At 40.5% G+C, this 16,114-nt stretch overlaps 1 protein-coding gene across 5 annotated transcripts in view; it reads right to left on the bottom strand.

Annotated features, from left to right (window-relative positions):
* The window catches only part of INIP (INTS3 and NABP interacting protein), a 30,253-nt gene extending 15,947 nt beyond the window's left edge, over positions 1–14,306 (bottom strand). Inside the window, exons 1-2 of one of the 5 annotated variants that reach the window (XM_027105201.1) lie at positions 14,085–14,306; positions 12,919–13,001 (exon numbers count right to left, since the gene is read on the bottom strand). In XM_027105201.1, the coding sequence (XP_026961002.1) occupies positions 12,919–12,943 (25 nt within the window). In that variant the 5' untranslated portion in view covers positions 12,944–13,001; positions 14,085–14,306. The remainder of the gene's footprint in view (positions 1–12,918; positions 13,002–14,084) is intronic. The other 4 variants (XM_027105202.1, XM_027105200.1, XM_027105203.1 and 1 more) reach the window with 4 other exon arrangements.
* Positions 14,307–16,114: the final 1,808 nt, after the last annotated feature.

Genomic DNA, 16,114 nt, shown 5'->3' with positions numbered 1-16,114 from the left:
TCAGAGTGCCGCCTAAACGAGCTCCAGAGACGGGCGCGAGCTGCGGCTATCAGTGTGGACCCCAGAGACGGGCATGAGATGCTAAGGTTGCTGCCGCCACCAAGAAGCCTGTGTGCAGCACAGATCCCTATCCACACCTCCCTTCCCAGGAGCCTGTGCAGCCCGCCACTGCCAGTGTCCCGTGATCCAGGGACAACTTCCCCAGGAGAACGCACAGCACGCCTCAGGCTGGTGCAACGTCACGCCGGCCTCTGCCGCCGCAGGCTCGCCCCGCATCCGCACCCCTCCCTCCCCCCAGCCTGAGTGAGCCAGAGCCCCCTAATCAGCTGCTCCTTTAACCCCCTCCTGTATGAGCGAAGAGCAGATGCCAGAGGGTAACCTACACGCAGAGGCGGGTCCAAACCCAAAGCTGAACCCCAGGAGCTGTGCGAATAAAGAAGAGAAAGGGAACTCTCTCCCAGCAGCCTCAGGAGCAGCGGATTAAATCTCCACAATCAATTTGATGTACCCTGCATCTGTGGAATGCCTAAATAGGCAAGGAATCATCCCAAAATTCATGCGGTGGACTTTGGGAGCTACTGTAGACTTGGGGTTTGCTTTCTGCATCTAATTTGTTTCTGGTTTTATGTTTATCTTAGTTTAGTATTTAGAGCTTATTATCATTGGTAGATTTGTTTACTGATTTGGTTGCTCTCTTTTTTTCTTTTAATATATTCTTTTTTCCTTTTTTTCTTTTTGTGAGTGTGTATGTGTATGCTTCTTTGTGTGATTATGTCTGTATAGGTTTGCTTTTACCATTTGTCCCAGGGCTCTCTCTGTCCGTTTTGGGGTTTTTTTAGTATAGTTTTTAGTGCTTGTTATCACTGGTGGATTTATTGGTTTGGTGCTCTCTTCTTTTTTTTTTAATTACTTTTTTATATTTTAAGAATTTTTTAAATTTTTTATTTTAGTAACTTTATTTATTTTATTATCTTTTTTTCTTTCTTTCTTTCTTTTTTCCCTTTTCTTCTGAGCTGTGTGGCTGACAGGGTCTTGTTGCTCTGGCCGGGTGTCAGGCCTGAGCCTCTGAGGTGGGAGAGCCGAGTTCAGGACAGTGGTCCACCAGAGACCTCCTGGCCCCACATAATATCAGTTGGTGAGAGCTCTCCCAGAGATCTCCATCTCAATGCTAAGACCCAGATCCACTCAACAACCAGCAAGCTCTCGTGCTGGACATCCCATGCCAAACAACTAGCAAGACAGGAACACAACCCCACCCATTAGCAGAGAGGCTGCCTAAAATCAGGATAAGGTCATAGACACCCCGAAACACACAACCGGACATGGTCCTGCCCAACAGAAAGACAAGATCCAGCCTCATCCACCAGAACACAGGCATCAGTCCCCTACACCAGGAAGCCTACACAACCCACTGAACCAACCTCACCCACTGGGGTCAGACACCAAAAACAATGGGAACTACGAACCTGCATCCTGAGAAAAGGAGACCCCAAACACAGTAAGTTAAGCAAAATGAGAAGACAGAGAAATACACAACAGATGAAGGAGCAAGGTAAAAACCCACCAGACCAAACAAATGAAGAGGAAATAGGCAATCTACCTGAAAAAGAATTCAGGGTACTGATAGTAAAGATGATCCAAAATCTTGGAAATAGAATGGAGAAAATACAAGAAACGTTTAACAAGGACCTAGAAGAACTAAAGAGCAAACAAACAATGATGAACAACAAAATAAGTGAAATTAAAAATTCTCTACAAGGAATCAACAGCAGAATAACTGAGACATTAGAACGGATAAGTGACCTGGAAGATAAAGTAGTGGAAATAACTACCACAGAGCAGAATAAACGAAAAAGAATGAAAAGAATTGAGGACAGTCTCAGAGACCTCTGGGACAACATTAAACACACCAACATTCGAATTATAGGGGTCCCAGAAGAAGAAGAGAAAAAGAAAAGGACTGAGAAAATATTGGAAGAGATTATAGTTGAAAACTTCCCTAATATGGGAAAGGAAATAGTCAAGTCCAGGAAGCACAGAGAGTCCCATACAGGATAAATGGAAAACACACCAAGGCACATATTAATCAAACTGTCAAAAATTAAATACAAAGAAAAAATATTAAAAGCAGCAAGGGAAAAGCAACAAATAACATACAAGGGAATCCCCATAAGGTTAACAGCTGATCTTTCAGCAGAAACTCTGCAAGCCAGAAGCGTGTAGCAGGACATATTTAAAGTGATGAAAGGGAAAAACCTACAACCAAGATTACTCTACCAAGCAAGGATCTCATTCAGATTCAACGGAGAAATTAAAACCTTCAAAGACAAGCAAAAGCTAAGAGAATTCAACCCTACCAAACGAGCTTTACAACAAATGCTAAAGGAACTTCTCTAGGCAGGAAACACAAGAGAAGGAAAAAACCTACAATAATAAACCCAAAACAATTAAGAAAATGGTAATAGGAACATACATATCAATAACTACCTTAAATGTAAATGGATTAAATGCTCCAAACAAAAGACACAGACTGGCTGAATGGATACAAAAACAAGACCCGTATATATGCTGTCTACAAGAGACCCACTTCAGACCTAGGGACACATACAGACTGAAAGTGTGGGGATGGAAAAAGTTATTCCATACAAATGGAAATCAAAAGAAAGCTGGAGTAGCAATTCTCACTCGTATCAGAGAAAATACACTTTAAAATAAAACTATTAGAAGAGACACTGAAGGACACTACATAATGATCAAGGGATCAATCCAAGAAGAAGATATAACAATTGTAAATATTTATGCACCCAACATAGGAGCACCTCAATGCATAAGGCAAATGCTAACAGCCATAAAAGGGGAAATCGACAGTAACACAATCATAGTATGGGACTTTAACACCCCACTTTCACCAATGGACAGATCATCCAAAATGAAAATAAATAAGGAAACACAAGTTTCAAATGATACATTAAACAAGATCGACTTAATTGATATTTATAGGACATTCCATCCAAAAACAACAGAATACACTTTCTTGTCAAGTGCTCATGGAACATTCTCCAGGATAGACCATATCTTGGGTCACAAATCAAGCCTTGGTAAATTTAAGAAAATTAAAATTGTATCAAGTATCTTTTCTGACCACAACACTATGGGACTAGATATCAATTACAGGAAAAAAGTTTGTAAAAAATACAAACACATGGAGGTTAAACAATAAACTACTAAATAACCAAGAGATCACTGATGAAATCAAAGAGGAAGTCAAAAAATACCTAGAAACAAATGACAGTGAATACACGACGACCCAAAACCTACTGGATGCAGCAAAAGCAGTTCTAAGAGGGAAGTTTATATCAATACAATCCTACCTCAAGAAACAAGAAATATCTCAAATAAAAAACCTAACCTTACACCTAAAGCAATTAGAGAAAAAAGCACAAAAAAAAAAAACCCAAAGTTAGCAGAAGGAAAGAAATCATAAAGATCAGATCAGAAATGAAGGAAAAAATAGCAAAGATCAATAAAACTAAAAGCTGGTTCTTTGAGAAGAGAAACAAAATTAATAAACCATTAGCCAGACTCATCAAGAAGAAAAGGGAGAAGACTCAAATCAATAAGATTAGAAATGAAAAAAAGAGAAGTAACAACTGACACTGCAGAAATACAAAAGATCATGAGAGATTACTACAAGCAACTATATGCCATTAAAATGGACAAATTCTTAGAAATGCACAACCTGCCAAGACTGAATCAGGAAGAAATAGAAAATATAAACAGACCAATTTGAAGCACTGAAATTGAAACTGTGATTAAAAATCTTCCAACAGGGACTTCCCTGGTGGCGCAGTGACTGAGAATCCACCTGGCAATGCAGGATACACGAGTTCGATCCCTGGTCCAGGAAGATCTCACATGCCACGGAACAACTAAGCCCATGCACCACAACTACTGAGCCTGTGCTCTAGAGCCTGCAAGCTGCAACTACTGAGTCCACACACCTAAAGCCCTGCACTGCAATAAGAATCCCACGCACCGCAATGAACTGTAGCCCCCGCTTGCCGCAACTAGAGAAAGCCCACGTGCAGCAACGAAGACCCAATTCAGCCAAAAATAATAAATTGAAAAAAAAATATCTTCCAACAAACAAAAGCCCAGGACCGGATGGCTTCAGAGGCGAATTCTATCAAACATTTAGAGAAGAGCTAACACCTATCCTTCTCAAATTCTTCCAAAATATAGCAGAGGGAGGAACACTCCCAAACTCATTCTATAAGGCCACCATCACCCTGATACCAAACCAGCAATGATGTCACAAAATAAGACAACTACAGGCCAATATACTGATAAACACAGATGCAAAAATCCTCAACAAACTACTAGCAAAAAGAATCCAACAGCACATTAAAAGGATCATACACCATGATCAAGTGGGATTTATCCCAGGAATGCAAGGATTCTTCAATATATGCAAATCAATCATTGTGATAAACCGTATTAACAAATTGAAGGATAAAAACCATATGATAATCTCAATAGATGCAGAAAAAGCTTTCAACAAAATTCAAAACCCATTTACAATAAAACCCCTCCAAAACCTCAACATAATAAAGGCCATATATGACAAACCCACAGCCAACATCATTCTCAATGGTGAAAAACTGAAACCATTTCTACTAAGATCAGGAATAAGACAAGGTTGCCCACTCTCACCACTATTATTCAACATAGTTTTGGAAGTTTTAGCCACAGTACTCAGAGAAGAAAAAGAAATAAAAGAAATCCAAATCAGAAAAGAAGAAGTAAAACTGTCACTGTTTGCAGATGACATGATACTATACATAGAGAATCCTAAAGATACTACCAGAAAACTACCAGGACTAATATATATCTGTTTATATATATTTCATCATGAACAGAATGTTGACACAAATATGAATGTTAAAGGTGCTTCTGGGGAAGTCTCAGATGGATATGAGGAATATGTTATTGGAAACTGTAGGAAAAGCAGTCCTTGTAACAAAGTGGCAGGGAACTTGACCAAATTGTGTTCTAGTGTTTTGTGGAAAGTAAAAGCTGTCAGTAATGAACTTGGATATTTAACTGAGGATATTTCTAAGCAAAATGTTGAAGGTGTGACCTGGTTTCTCCTTGCTGCTTATAGTAAAGTGTGAGAGGGAGACAACTGAAAAAGAAATTATTATGCAAAAAGGAACCAGAACTTGAAGACCAAAAATTCTCAGCTTATTCTTATTGCAAAAAATGAGAAAATGCGTTCAGGAGAGAACACCAAAGACATGACTGGACAGTCTTTAGTAAAGAGATTATGGGTGTGTGACATGGATCCAATCAACCATCTCAGCAGAAGCACTGTCAGCATGGACTGAAGAGAACAGAGGTGGGATGAAATGAAGAAAGACTGTCGGACTTCTGGGGTTCTACAAGCAGGAAGTTAGATGTTAGAGATGTCTGGATGCAAACAAGCGTCATCCTTTGAGTACAGGGAGGAATGACTCTGAAGGTGGGTCAGGGGTCAGCAGGGCTGCTACTGCCACCATGGGTCCAGAGAGCACAGGCCCAGGCAGCAGGACTGTTTCCTCATTAGTTCCAGAGGGTTTGGGGACAAAATTCAGGGAGGAGAAGGCAGAGCCACCACCCTTGTTAGACAGAAAATTGAGCCAAATAGGGTTTCACTCTCAAGCCTTAAAATCTAATGGAATTTTCCACAGAAGTTTCTTAAAATTAGCCACATATATTAATGTCATACAAATAATTTCAGCACACAAATGTGTACTGTAGAAATGTTGCAGACTGGAGAGTAAAAGATGTGAGTTCTAGTACTGATGTTGATATAATAAACTAAATCTTTGAATAAATTAAAAATCTAATGGAATTTGCCCTGCTAGGTTTTGGACTTGCTTAGGACATGTCAGCTTTCTTCTTTGCAATTTCTTCCTTTTGGAAGCAGAATGTCTATCCTATACCTGTCCCACTATTGTATTCTGGAAGCAGATAACTTGTTTGGTTTCATAGGTTCACTATTAGAGAGGAATTTTGCCTCAGGATGAATCATACCTCTAGTCTCACTCATATCTGATTTAGATGCTATTTAGATGAAATTTTAGACTTAGAGTTGATGCTGGAATGGGTTAAGACTTTTATGACTGTTGGAATGGAGCAAATATATTTCACATGTGAAGACTTGAATTTTGGAGGCTGAGAGGGTGGAGTGTTATAGGTTAAATTGTATCCTTGCAAAACACATAGGTTGAAGTCCTAAGCCCTAGTACCTCAGAATGTGACTGTATTTGGATACAGAGTTTTTAAAGAGGCAGTTAAGGTTGAATGAGGTCATTGGGAGTGGGCCCTAAGCCAATATGACTTGTGTCCTTATAAGAAGAGATCAGGACATGCACACACAGAGAAAAGAAAGACCATGTGAAGATACAGGGAGAAAAGACACAGGCCATCTACAAGCCAAGGAGAAATCAACTCTGCTGACAACTTGATCTCAGAATTGTGAGAAAATAAATTTCTGTTGTTTAACAACAACAACAAAAAAGACTTACTAATACATGCTACTACACAGATGAACCTCAAAAACATGCTAAGTGAAACCAGACACAAGAGACCATATACCGTAAGAGTCCATTTATATGAAAGGTGTCCAGAAGAGGCAAATTTATAGAGACAAAAAGTACATTAGTGCTTGCCCAGGCCTGTAAGAATGGGAAGTTACTGCAAACAGGCATGAGTTTTCTTTCTGGATTAATGGAAATGTTATAAAATTAGATATTAGTGAAAGTTACACACTTTACAAAGTTACTGAAGATTCTTGAAGTGTAATCTTAATACAGGTGAATCTTATAGTATGTAAATTATATCTCAATAAAGTTGTTTAAAAATTTTTTTTTAATAAAAAACAAAGACTCATGTGATTAAAATGGGCCCACCTGGATAATCCAGGATAATCTTCCCATCTCAAGGTCCTTAACCTTAATCACACAAGCAAAATTCCTTTTGCTATGTAAGGTAACAAAGTCACAGATTCCGGGGATTATGACCTTGGCTTTTTTTGGAGGGATGTGGGGAGAATACTATTCTGCCTACCATACTCCTTAATGATATATAAAATATATTCATTGGTTAAAACTCAAACTTATTCAGGGGAGACTGCCTGATGTCTAAGTCTTAGCAGAATAAAAAATACAACAACATTATTAACATGAAGTAATTAGTACCAGTAACTAGTCTTCTAGCTATCTAGTTAATGGCAAACACTTCCTGTAACTTGCAAGATTAAAAAATTATTCAACTCTTAGCCACCTTTGGAGTTTACTGAAAATATAGATCAAGGAAAGGAATAAGCCCTAATGTCTGCTCAGGTGATCTCCTTATGTTCAAATTCTCTCTCACTGAGACCCCAAGGACTTACCCCTTTAAGCTACTACCACTTTTTCTATCCACTGAGGTTTCTTGTCTTCAGCACTAGCTAAATAAGATGATGAAATCTCTTCTGCTTGAATCACCCTTTCCTCCTCGCTCATTTTTCTTTTCCTCTTACAGATAAACTCATAGGCCCATTTCCCTGTAAGGATTTTCTGCTCAATAACAGATGGAGAAGAGATACAAAAATTAAGGTCTTTTGCCCCTAGTCTAGAGCTCCCAATTTTCTTTTAGATACTATAATTAGAATGTTCTAACCCTCCAGCTAACGTGCAGTATGGGAAATCAATGAACAGGGGACTTGGACACAGATTCAATTTGGGTTCTCATCTCAGTATTACCAGTTACTATTTAATATTGGGAAAATTACCTCACTATGCAGGACTGATGGGCATAACAGTGACAACTTTGAAGGGTGGTTATATGAAATATAGAAAATAAAAATAAAATACCTAGCACACTGCCTGCCACATGGTAGTTGCTTAATAAAAACTAGCTATTACTGTTATTATTACCTAGTGTTCTCTATCATTTAGATTGTCAACCTCACTAGATTCTTGTCAGCCCCATTCTGACAATTCTCTGTCAGTAAACTGTTTTTCATCACACAGGGTACAATTGATTAGCACAACTTTCTAGATTACACTCACATGACAGGCCTCCCAGGCCAGTCTGAATGGACCTGAGGATCACAAGCTCTCTTCTACTATACAAACAATCTCATGCTAGTTTACATCATATTCTGCCTCAACTCAGTTTCATTCCTATTTGAACCTGGGCCTACAAATCAATCCTAGCATCAGAAAACTACTGTACACTCTTTGCCTTGGCAATGAAAACTGAGGCAAAAAGAAATCTAGCTTTGAAAAATGAACTCCAAATTGTGTCTCTGTGTCCACTCTCATGTTTAAAAATGTACAGATGCCAGAATTTTAAGATGATTTTTATGCATCACTAGGATAAATTCTTTTTTTTTTGCTTTTTTGTGTTTTTTTTTTTTGCGGTATGTGGGCCTCTCACTGTTGTGGCCTCTCCCGTTGCGGAGCACAGGCTCCGGACGCGCAGGCTCAGCGGCCATGGCTCATGGGCCCAGCCGCTCCGCGGCATGTGGGATCTTCCCGGACCAGGGCACGAACCCGTGTCCCCTGCATCGGCAGGCGGACTCTCAACCACTGCGCCACCAGGGAAGCCCTAGGATAAATTCTTAATTGAGAGGTAGCATACCTTAGTACAAGCCTGAAGGGTAAATCTGCTTTCCTTCTGGACCATAGGTGGTTTAGGTGAAACTTGTACTTGGGTCTGAGGTCAAGTAAGACACCTCCCAGGAGCTATGTTCCATTCTTACACAGAGCCCTAAAATCACAGCTAAGAGCATCCAAACTGGCCCCAAATCAATAGTTCCCACCACTTGATCTGCAGGGCTTATAGTTATTACTCTAAGCATTTTGAGATAACTATAAAAGAATCAAAAGAATTCACACTTTTTTTTTTAATTGAGAGCAATCTCTATTTTTTTAATTATTTATCTATTTATGGCTGCATTTGGTCTTTGTTGCTGTGTGCAGGCTTTCTCTAGTTGCATCAAGCGGGGGATTCTCTTGTTGCGAAGCACAGGCTCTAGGTGCACGGGCTTCAGTAGTTGTGGCACAAGGGCTCAGTAGTTGTGGCTCATGGGCTCTAGAGCTCAGGCTCAGTAGTTGTGGCACACGGGCTTGGCTGCTCTGCAGCATGTGGGATCTTCCCCGACCAGGGATTGAACCCATGTCCCCTGCACTGGCGGGCGGATTCTTAACCACTGCGCCACCAGGGAAGTCCCAAGAACTCACATTCTTTACTCAGTTTTTCACCAGGTTTCTCTGTGTATCTGAAATCAGGTTAGACCAATCTCCCAACTGCCAGCACATAATCACAGGATCTTGATATTTACCAATAATGAGAGCCTCTTTACATAGGAATGGTACCTTCGCCAAATTCCAGTTTGACAATCTGCCTCTACATATTAAATTCTCAAAATGTTACTTCTTATCAATCAAATAATTATTATGAACCTACTGAATGTTCCACACTATGATGGATGCTAAGAATATGAGACTTCAGTAACTGTCTGCCAAGAGCTTGTGAAATTTAGCAGTTCATATTACTACTATAGTATGATAGACTGCTAGATCTGAAAGAGGGCCTGTCCCCTACACCAGAGACATTAATAAATTACAACACACAGATGAAGATTTCTTAAGTCATTGTTCTTTCAGTTTCCATTATAAGATAATTATGGAACTTGGCAATCTCCAAAATAAGTAGTTCCAATACACATAAACAGTACAGAAATAATATAGAGAGTAAAATGCAATAGATCCAAATAAATAAGAATTTTAAATTTTCACTGAGAGTCTAGGAATCTACAGAACATGATATGGACTCCCTCTGCTGGTGCCTAATAGCAGCAGCTCCATGACACCAACAATATCACTGACAAAAGAGCAACAAAAGCCAAAGGACTAATCTAAATTCGCTTCTATGTTTTTTTGTTTGTTTGTTTTATAAATTTATTTATTTATTTTTGGCCACGTTGGGTCTTCGTTGCTGTGTGCAGGCTTTCTTTTTAGTTGTAGCAAGTGGGGGCTACTCTTCATTGCGGTGCACAGGCCTCTTATTAAGGTGGCTTCTCTTGTTACGGAGCACGGGCTCTAGGTGTATGGGCTTCAGTAGTTGTGGCACATGGGCTCAGTAGTTGTGGCACAGGGGCTTAGTTGCTCCACAGCATGTGGGATCTTCCCAGACCAGGGCTTGAACCCATGTCCTCTACACTGGCAGGCAGATTCTTAACCACTGCGCCACCAGGAAAGTCCTCGCTTCTATTTAGATTAGGGGATGTTTCATAGTGGATCTGACTATGGATCAATCAAAGGTGACAGTAAAAATTATTGTGCTTTATTGCAACTGCTTAAAAAAAAAAAGAGTAACTAGCAAATTGTAAATCTTGCATATTTGTGCTATTAAAACAGAGGGATAAAAATATTTAATTTGTTTTCATTTGGACTGCATTGTGTGATTTTTAGCAGCATATTTTCTCTCCAAAATAGATTTCTCTTAATTTCATTTCGGTTCAAATTAAATTATTTTATTTATTTATTTGTTTGTTTGTTTGTTTTTGCGGTACGTGGGCATCCCACCGCTGTGGCCTCTCCCGTTGCGGAGCACAGGCTCCGGACGCGCAGGCCCAACGGCCACAGCTCACGGGCCCAGCCGCTCCGCGGCACGTGGGATCCTCCCGGACCCGGGCACAAACCCGCGTCCCCTGCATTGGCAGGCGGACTCCCAACCAGTGCGCCACCAGGGAAGCCCCAAATTAAATTATTTTTAATCTGAATCCTTATAACTTGGTGGAAAGAGGAGGTCAAAGACCATACGGGAATACTGACCTGTGATTAGTCCATAGAGCACACAAATCACACTTGGTTATTTGAGAGAACAGAATTGTATTAGCTGGTTATAGCCAGTAAAGCTATCACCAGAGCTAGCTTTTTACAATACCACACTTCTATAAAACTCATGTAATCTTTAGTCTGTCCTAAATGCAACTAATATACTAAAACAGATTCAGTGGGCTTCCAACTTCCAGTACTAGCAGAATAGTTTGGTTAGAGTAATCCTGCCACAAATATAATAATAAATTCTGGAAAAAATACTAAACATTCATTATTTGAAGGCACTAGAGACTGACCAAAATCGGGCAGAAACTGCAACTGGTGAAATTTGGGAATTGGTGGCCTTTTGCACTCCTCAATCCACGAACAGCTTGCATAGCCTCACCTTACTGGCTTGAGGTATCAGAGGACAGACAGAGTAACCAGAAAATTAGGGGAGAAACTTGAGAGGGAAAGGCAGAAGGAGTAAAGCCTAAAACATGCCTATAAAATCCACCCAAGGTTTTGCTTTCTGCTAAACTACACATACATGGGGGAGACAAATAAAGCACTAAAGCAGCAACTGGAAGCTTTAAAGAATGAGCAGAGATTTCAGCTGCTGCCCAACATAAGGGAGACAAGAGTTTGGAGTTTGAGTTGAGCCAAGCCATCTGCTAGAATGAAAATCACATTTCACAGGAATATAACAGAATTCAGAGTCTCTACAATGTATTAGTCATAATATCCAGTATTCAATAACAAATCACTAAATATAGTAAGAAAAAGGAAACTGTGACTCATTCTCAAAAAAAAATGCAGTCAACAGAAACCAACTCAAAGATGATCTAGATGATGCAATTAGCAGTGACACAGGACCAGTATCTAGACTCTTAAAAAAAAATAATAAAAATAACCCAAATTTTTAAAAAATGAGCAAAAGGCTTGAACAAACACTTCACAAAGGAAGATCTGCAATGGCCAACAAGCACATAAAAAAGTGTCCAACATTTGTCATCAGGGACATCCAAGTTAATACTACAATGAGATGTCACTTTACACCCTCTAAAATGGCTAAAATTGAAAAGACCAACAATGCTATATATGGAGCAACCAGAATTCTCACACTTGACTAGAGGGAATGTAAAGTACATTCACTTTAGGAAAAGGTTTGGCAGTTTTCCATAAAGTAAACTGTACACTCAGCTGCTCCATTCCTAGATATTCATCCAAATATCTGCAAAAAGACTTACAAACGAATATTCAAAGCAGCTTTATTCACAATGGCCAAAACTGATACAACCCCGAAGTCTCCAAAAAGGAATGAATAAATAAATTGTGGTAAATTCATACAATGGAATACTAGTCTGCAATAAAAAAGAATGAACTATTGGTACATGGCATAACATGGATGACTCTCACAGACAGTACAGTGCGTGTAAACAACTGGACACAAACACGTTTATATGACGTTTAAAATAAAACAAGACTAAGATTAATCAAAAATATGATGCATCAAATAAGGAGTTTAGACTTGATATGGAGAGGAAATAGAAGTCTGCTTCAAGTTCTTAAGCAGGAGACAACTTACAAAGTGGAATTTAATGCTTTCTAGAGATTAAATTTTACTTTTGAAACTTATTTTTAAATAAAAACTCCTTATTTGGGATGTATCTAACTTGACTTGCTTTACAGAGCTCTTAACACAGGTGAAACGTGTATGAAAAGTTTTTTGAGCAAACGAAAATAAAGGAGTGGATATTGCCTAGTGACAATATAACTTCTTTAAAAGTGGTTCTAATCTCAAGTAAAAGAGCATGAGAACACAAATGTCCGAGGAGGACTTAAGGTTTACAGTGTGAATAATATTAACAGATTAACACATAGGATTAATAGCTATTAAGGATGTTACATATCTGATGAAACACATCTGATGAAACGTTGGACTTGCTTCAAATATGGGGTTTTACTTGGCTATTCATTTTTAATTCTGGCTCTAGTAACAGCCCTATGCTAAATTTTCTATCAAAATACTTTACTATATGAGGAAAAAGTTCCTAGCATTTACCTTGTCCTGAAGGGTTTGCTGCCATCTTCCTATTTTCTGTTTCAACTATGTTCCGTGGCAAGTGGTCTGCACTTTACAATCACCTGTAAAAAATAATGTGCAGACACATACCTTCATCTCTTCAGAAACATCTGTCTGAAGGGCACACAGACTTAAATCAAACGCCTCAAGTTATTTAATTAGAGCGTGAAGGTTAAATGTTTATTCTTGCAGATGTTGATACCAACATTCACCATTACTGTCTTTAATTACTTCATTAGGTTGTGTTTACCAAATACTACCAAATGTATCAACTAACTGATAGCATCAATACAATCACAGGGCTAGGAAGAAAAATCACTCTTCTGTAGTGCCTCTCGATTCATTTTAAAAACGCACCCAGCAACTACTGTGTATACTGAAAGCTAGAAAGGAAAAAGAGCCGAATATTTATCGCGTACATACTCTGCACCATACAAGATCTGTAAGATGATTGAAATTAATTATTTTATTTATCACCACTTCATAGACAGGGAGATCGTGTCCAAGGTCACAAAGCTAGTGCGAAAACTTTGGACTGTTAGATTCCAAACTTCGTGCTTTTGTACTAGGCCCTGGGGGGATCCCAAATGAGCAAGACCTTACTCCCGCCCTCAAGAAACATATAATCCGGTGGAAAAAGAGAGTCTCATTCAAGCAACCGTACTAAAAAAGTTTAACAAACGCGCTCTTTACAAGGAGTAAACAGTGCTCCGGAAGCAGAGATGAACTGATTCTACCGGCGTGACGAGGGATGCCTTCGGGGGTAAGCGGGAAGGTACAAGAGCGAGCAAACAGATGTCGATTTGGAACGAAATAATATTAGGTGTCTCCTGAAGCAAAGCACAGAGCGAGCGAAGCCGGCTTAGGACGGGAGGGACAAGAGGGCCATCTTGTGACGGGGAACGTCAATCAGGGATGTGACAGGGCTGGACCTGCGTCTCAGAAAGGTCCCGGGGCGGGAGGCGCGCGTGGAGGGCAGGCAGGGCGGGGGCTGCGGCTGATACCAAGGAGAGGAGGGGGAGTGAGAAATGCTGGGAGGCAAGGCTGGCGGGGAGGCCACTGCCCTGTAGCAAGGAACGGCAGCAGCGGGTCGGCGCCGGGGCCACACACCTTCATCCCCGGCGCCGCCAGGCGGTCCTACTTACCGCGAGGCTAGAGAGCCCGGGACCGCCTCGCCTTCTGGTCGCGTTCTCCAAGGGGGCGCAACCACTTAAAGACCGGCAAACCAAGCTCGATACCGCGTTCTACCACCTTCCCGCCCCCGCTGCGCTTCCGCCTCCTGATGACTTACACCCGAGGGACCGGAATTCCCGCCTCCTAACGGCTACTCCTCACGGCGATTCGTACTTTAACTGCTACCTAATGCATACGCCACTTCCCTTCCAAAGAGTGGCAGCCAGAGAGGCTCCTGGACCCTGCATGCCGCACCATCGGGGGCGGAGCCCGAACGGTGCGGGGCAGAGACCGGCTGGGTCCCTAGCACCGCAATTGGCTCTTTCGTCCAGGCCGCTGCGCAGTGACGTATCCTGCCGGCTCGGCTAGGTAGGGGCGGGGCGGAGACCGGCTGCGTCCCTAGCTCTTCAAGTGGCGAAGTCACCGACTCAGCCGGTTCTGCGACGATGTGAATCCACTTCGGTTGCGAGTGAGGCAGAGCTGCGGTTGGGACCCGGAGAGTGAGCTTTATCAACCATCTCGGGTTGCGCGTCTTAACGTACACAAATCCCAGTGATACTTTTCTTTTATAGTTTAAATAATTATACACTAAACTTGTAGAAATTTTTACTACTGTGCAAGAATCTGTATTTAAGGAATGGATATGCCACATCTCAGAACACTGTCTCTCCTAGTGGGATCGCCTGAAGGCCTGATTCCAGCACAGTAGAGCTACGTATCTACGTTGAACAGTAACCTTGTATTGATGTGTGTCACGTGTCCTGTGGTCGTTAACCATCTTAACGTCCTTCTTAATAATCGATGTTTGCTCAGTAATAAACGTTTATGATGCACAATTTTGTTGAGCATGGATCCATGACAAATAATAACACTACCAAGCATTTATTAAGGGCCTTGTACGTACGAGGTGCCTCCTGCGCATTGGCTCTGGTCCTGTCATTCCCTGAGTTATATATGATTCGTATTTATTTATATACTTATATGTGATTTATTTATATATTTATTTATGATTTATATATCAGACTCAGAAATGTTCAGTTACTTTATGTCTTTAGTTGAATTTCAGCGACTAAAGGCCTGTCAGATGCAAAGGTCCAGGTTCTTAAATCTCACACATTGTCTCTGCTCTGGAGGAAGGAATTCCTCTGAGACCAGCTCAGGGAGCTCAGTAGTCTGCTGACTACTTTAATCTAGATATAAAGGGAGCATTTTGGTAGTTGGCCAGGACAACTTTTCAGTTAAGAGACCTTTCTGAGTTCCGGCCTGACGAAAATGATCACTTGGATATATATGGCTGACAGAACCTTAGGAGAATTTTTTGGTTTTAGGTTGCCTGACGAGACAATACAGAAACTAGGGCATAAGAAAACTCCAGTCTAAGTCCCAAATGGACATCCTGAGCAAGCTTATTTAAGCTGAAAAGAAGAGTTCTACCCCAGAACAACATTTTGTAATTTCCTAGTAAATTCAACCTCCCAGGATTCACAGAACGTTATCAGGAGAAAGATAAATTTAACTTGCTGCTGATTGTTTTATTTGGTGAGTGTTAGCTCTTGGACCCCCGTCTCCTCCTTGAGAGATTTTGGGACTTAAGTGTCACAAGAATTTTAACATATTAGTTAATAGTGGGTCAATTTACTTGGGTTCAAATCCCACCCCTGACACTTAATCGTTTGATGCTTCAGTTCTATCATCTGTAAAAAGAAAATAAAAATAAATGAGTGACCACTTCATATCCATTAGATGGCTACTATCGAAAAAAAAAAAAAAACCCAGAAAATAAAATAATGAGTGTTGGCAGAGAAATTGGAACCTTCGTGCATGTAAAATGATACAGCCACTAGTGGAAAACTGTATAATAGTTACTCAAAAAATTAAGGTTTTTGGGGGTTTATACACAAAAGAACTGAAAGCAGGGCCTCCAAGAGGTATGTAAACATCCGTGTTCATAGCAGAACTATTCACAATAGCTAAGAGGTGAAAGCGACACAAATATCCTTGA

This window comes from Aethalodelphis obliquidens, unplaced genomic scaffold (genome assembly GCF_003676395.1).
Source record: "Aethalodelphis obliquidens isolate GAN/ISIS:26980383/991018 unplaced genomic scaffold, ASM367639v1 scaffold7, whole genome shotgun sequence".
Classification (NCBI taxonomy): domain Eukaryota; kingdom Metazoa; phylum Chordata; class Mammalia; order Artiodactyla; family Delphinidae; genus Aethalodelphis; species Aethalodelphis obliquidens.
The sequence above is the reverse complement of the archived record's forward strand: the minus strand, read 5'-3'. Positions and strand labels throughout refer to the sequence as shown.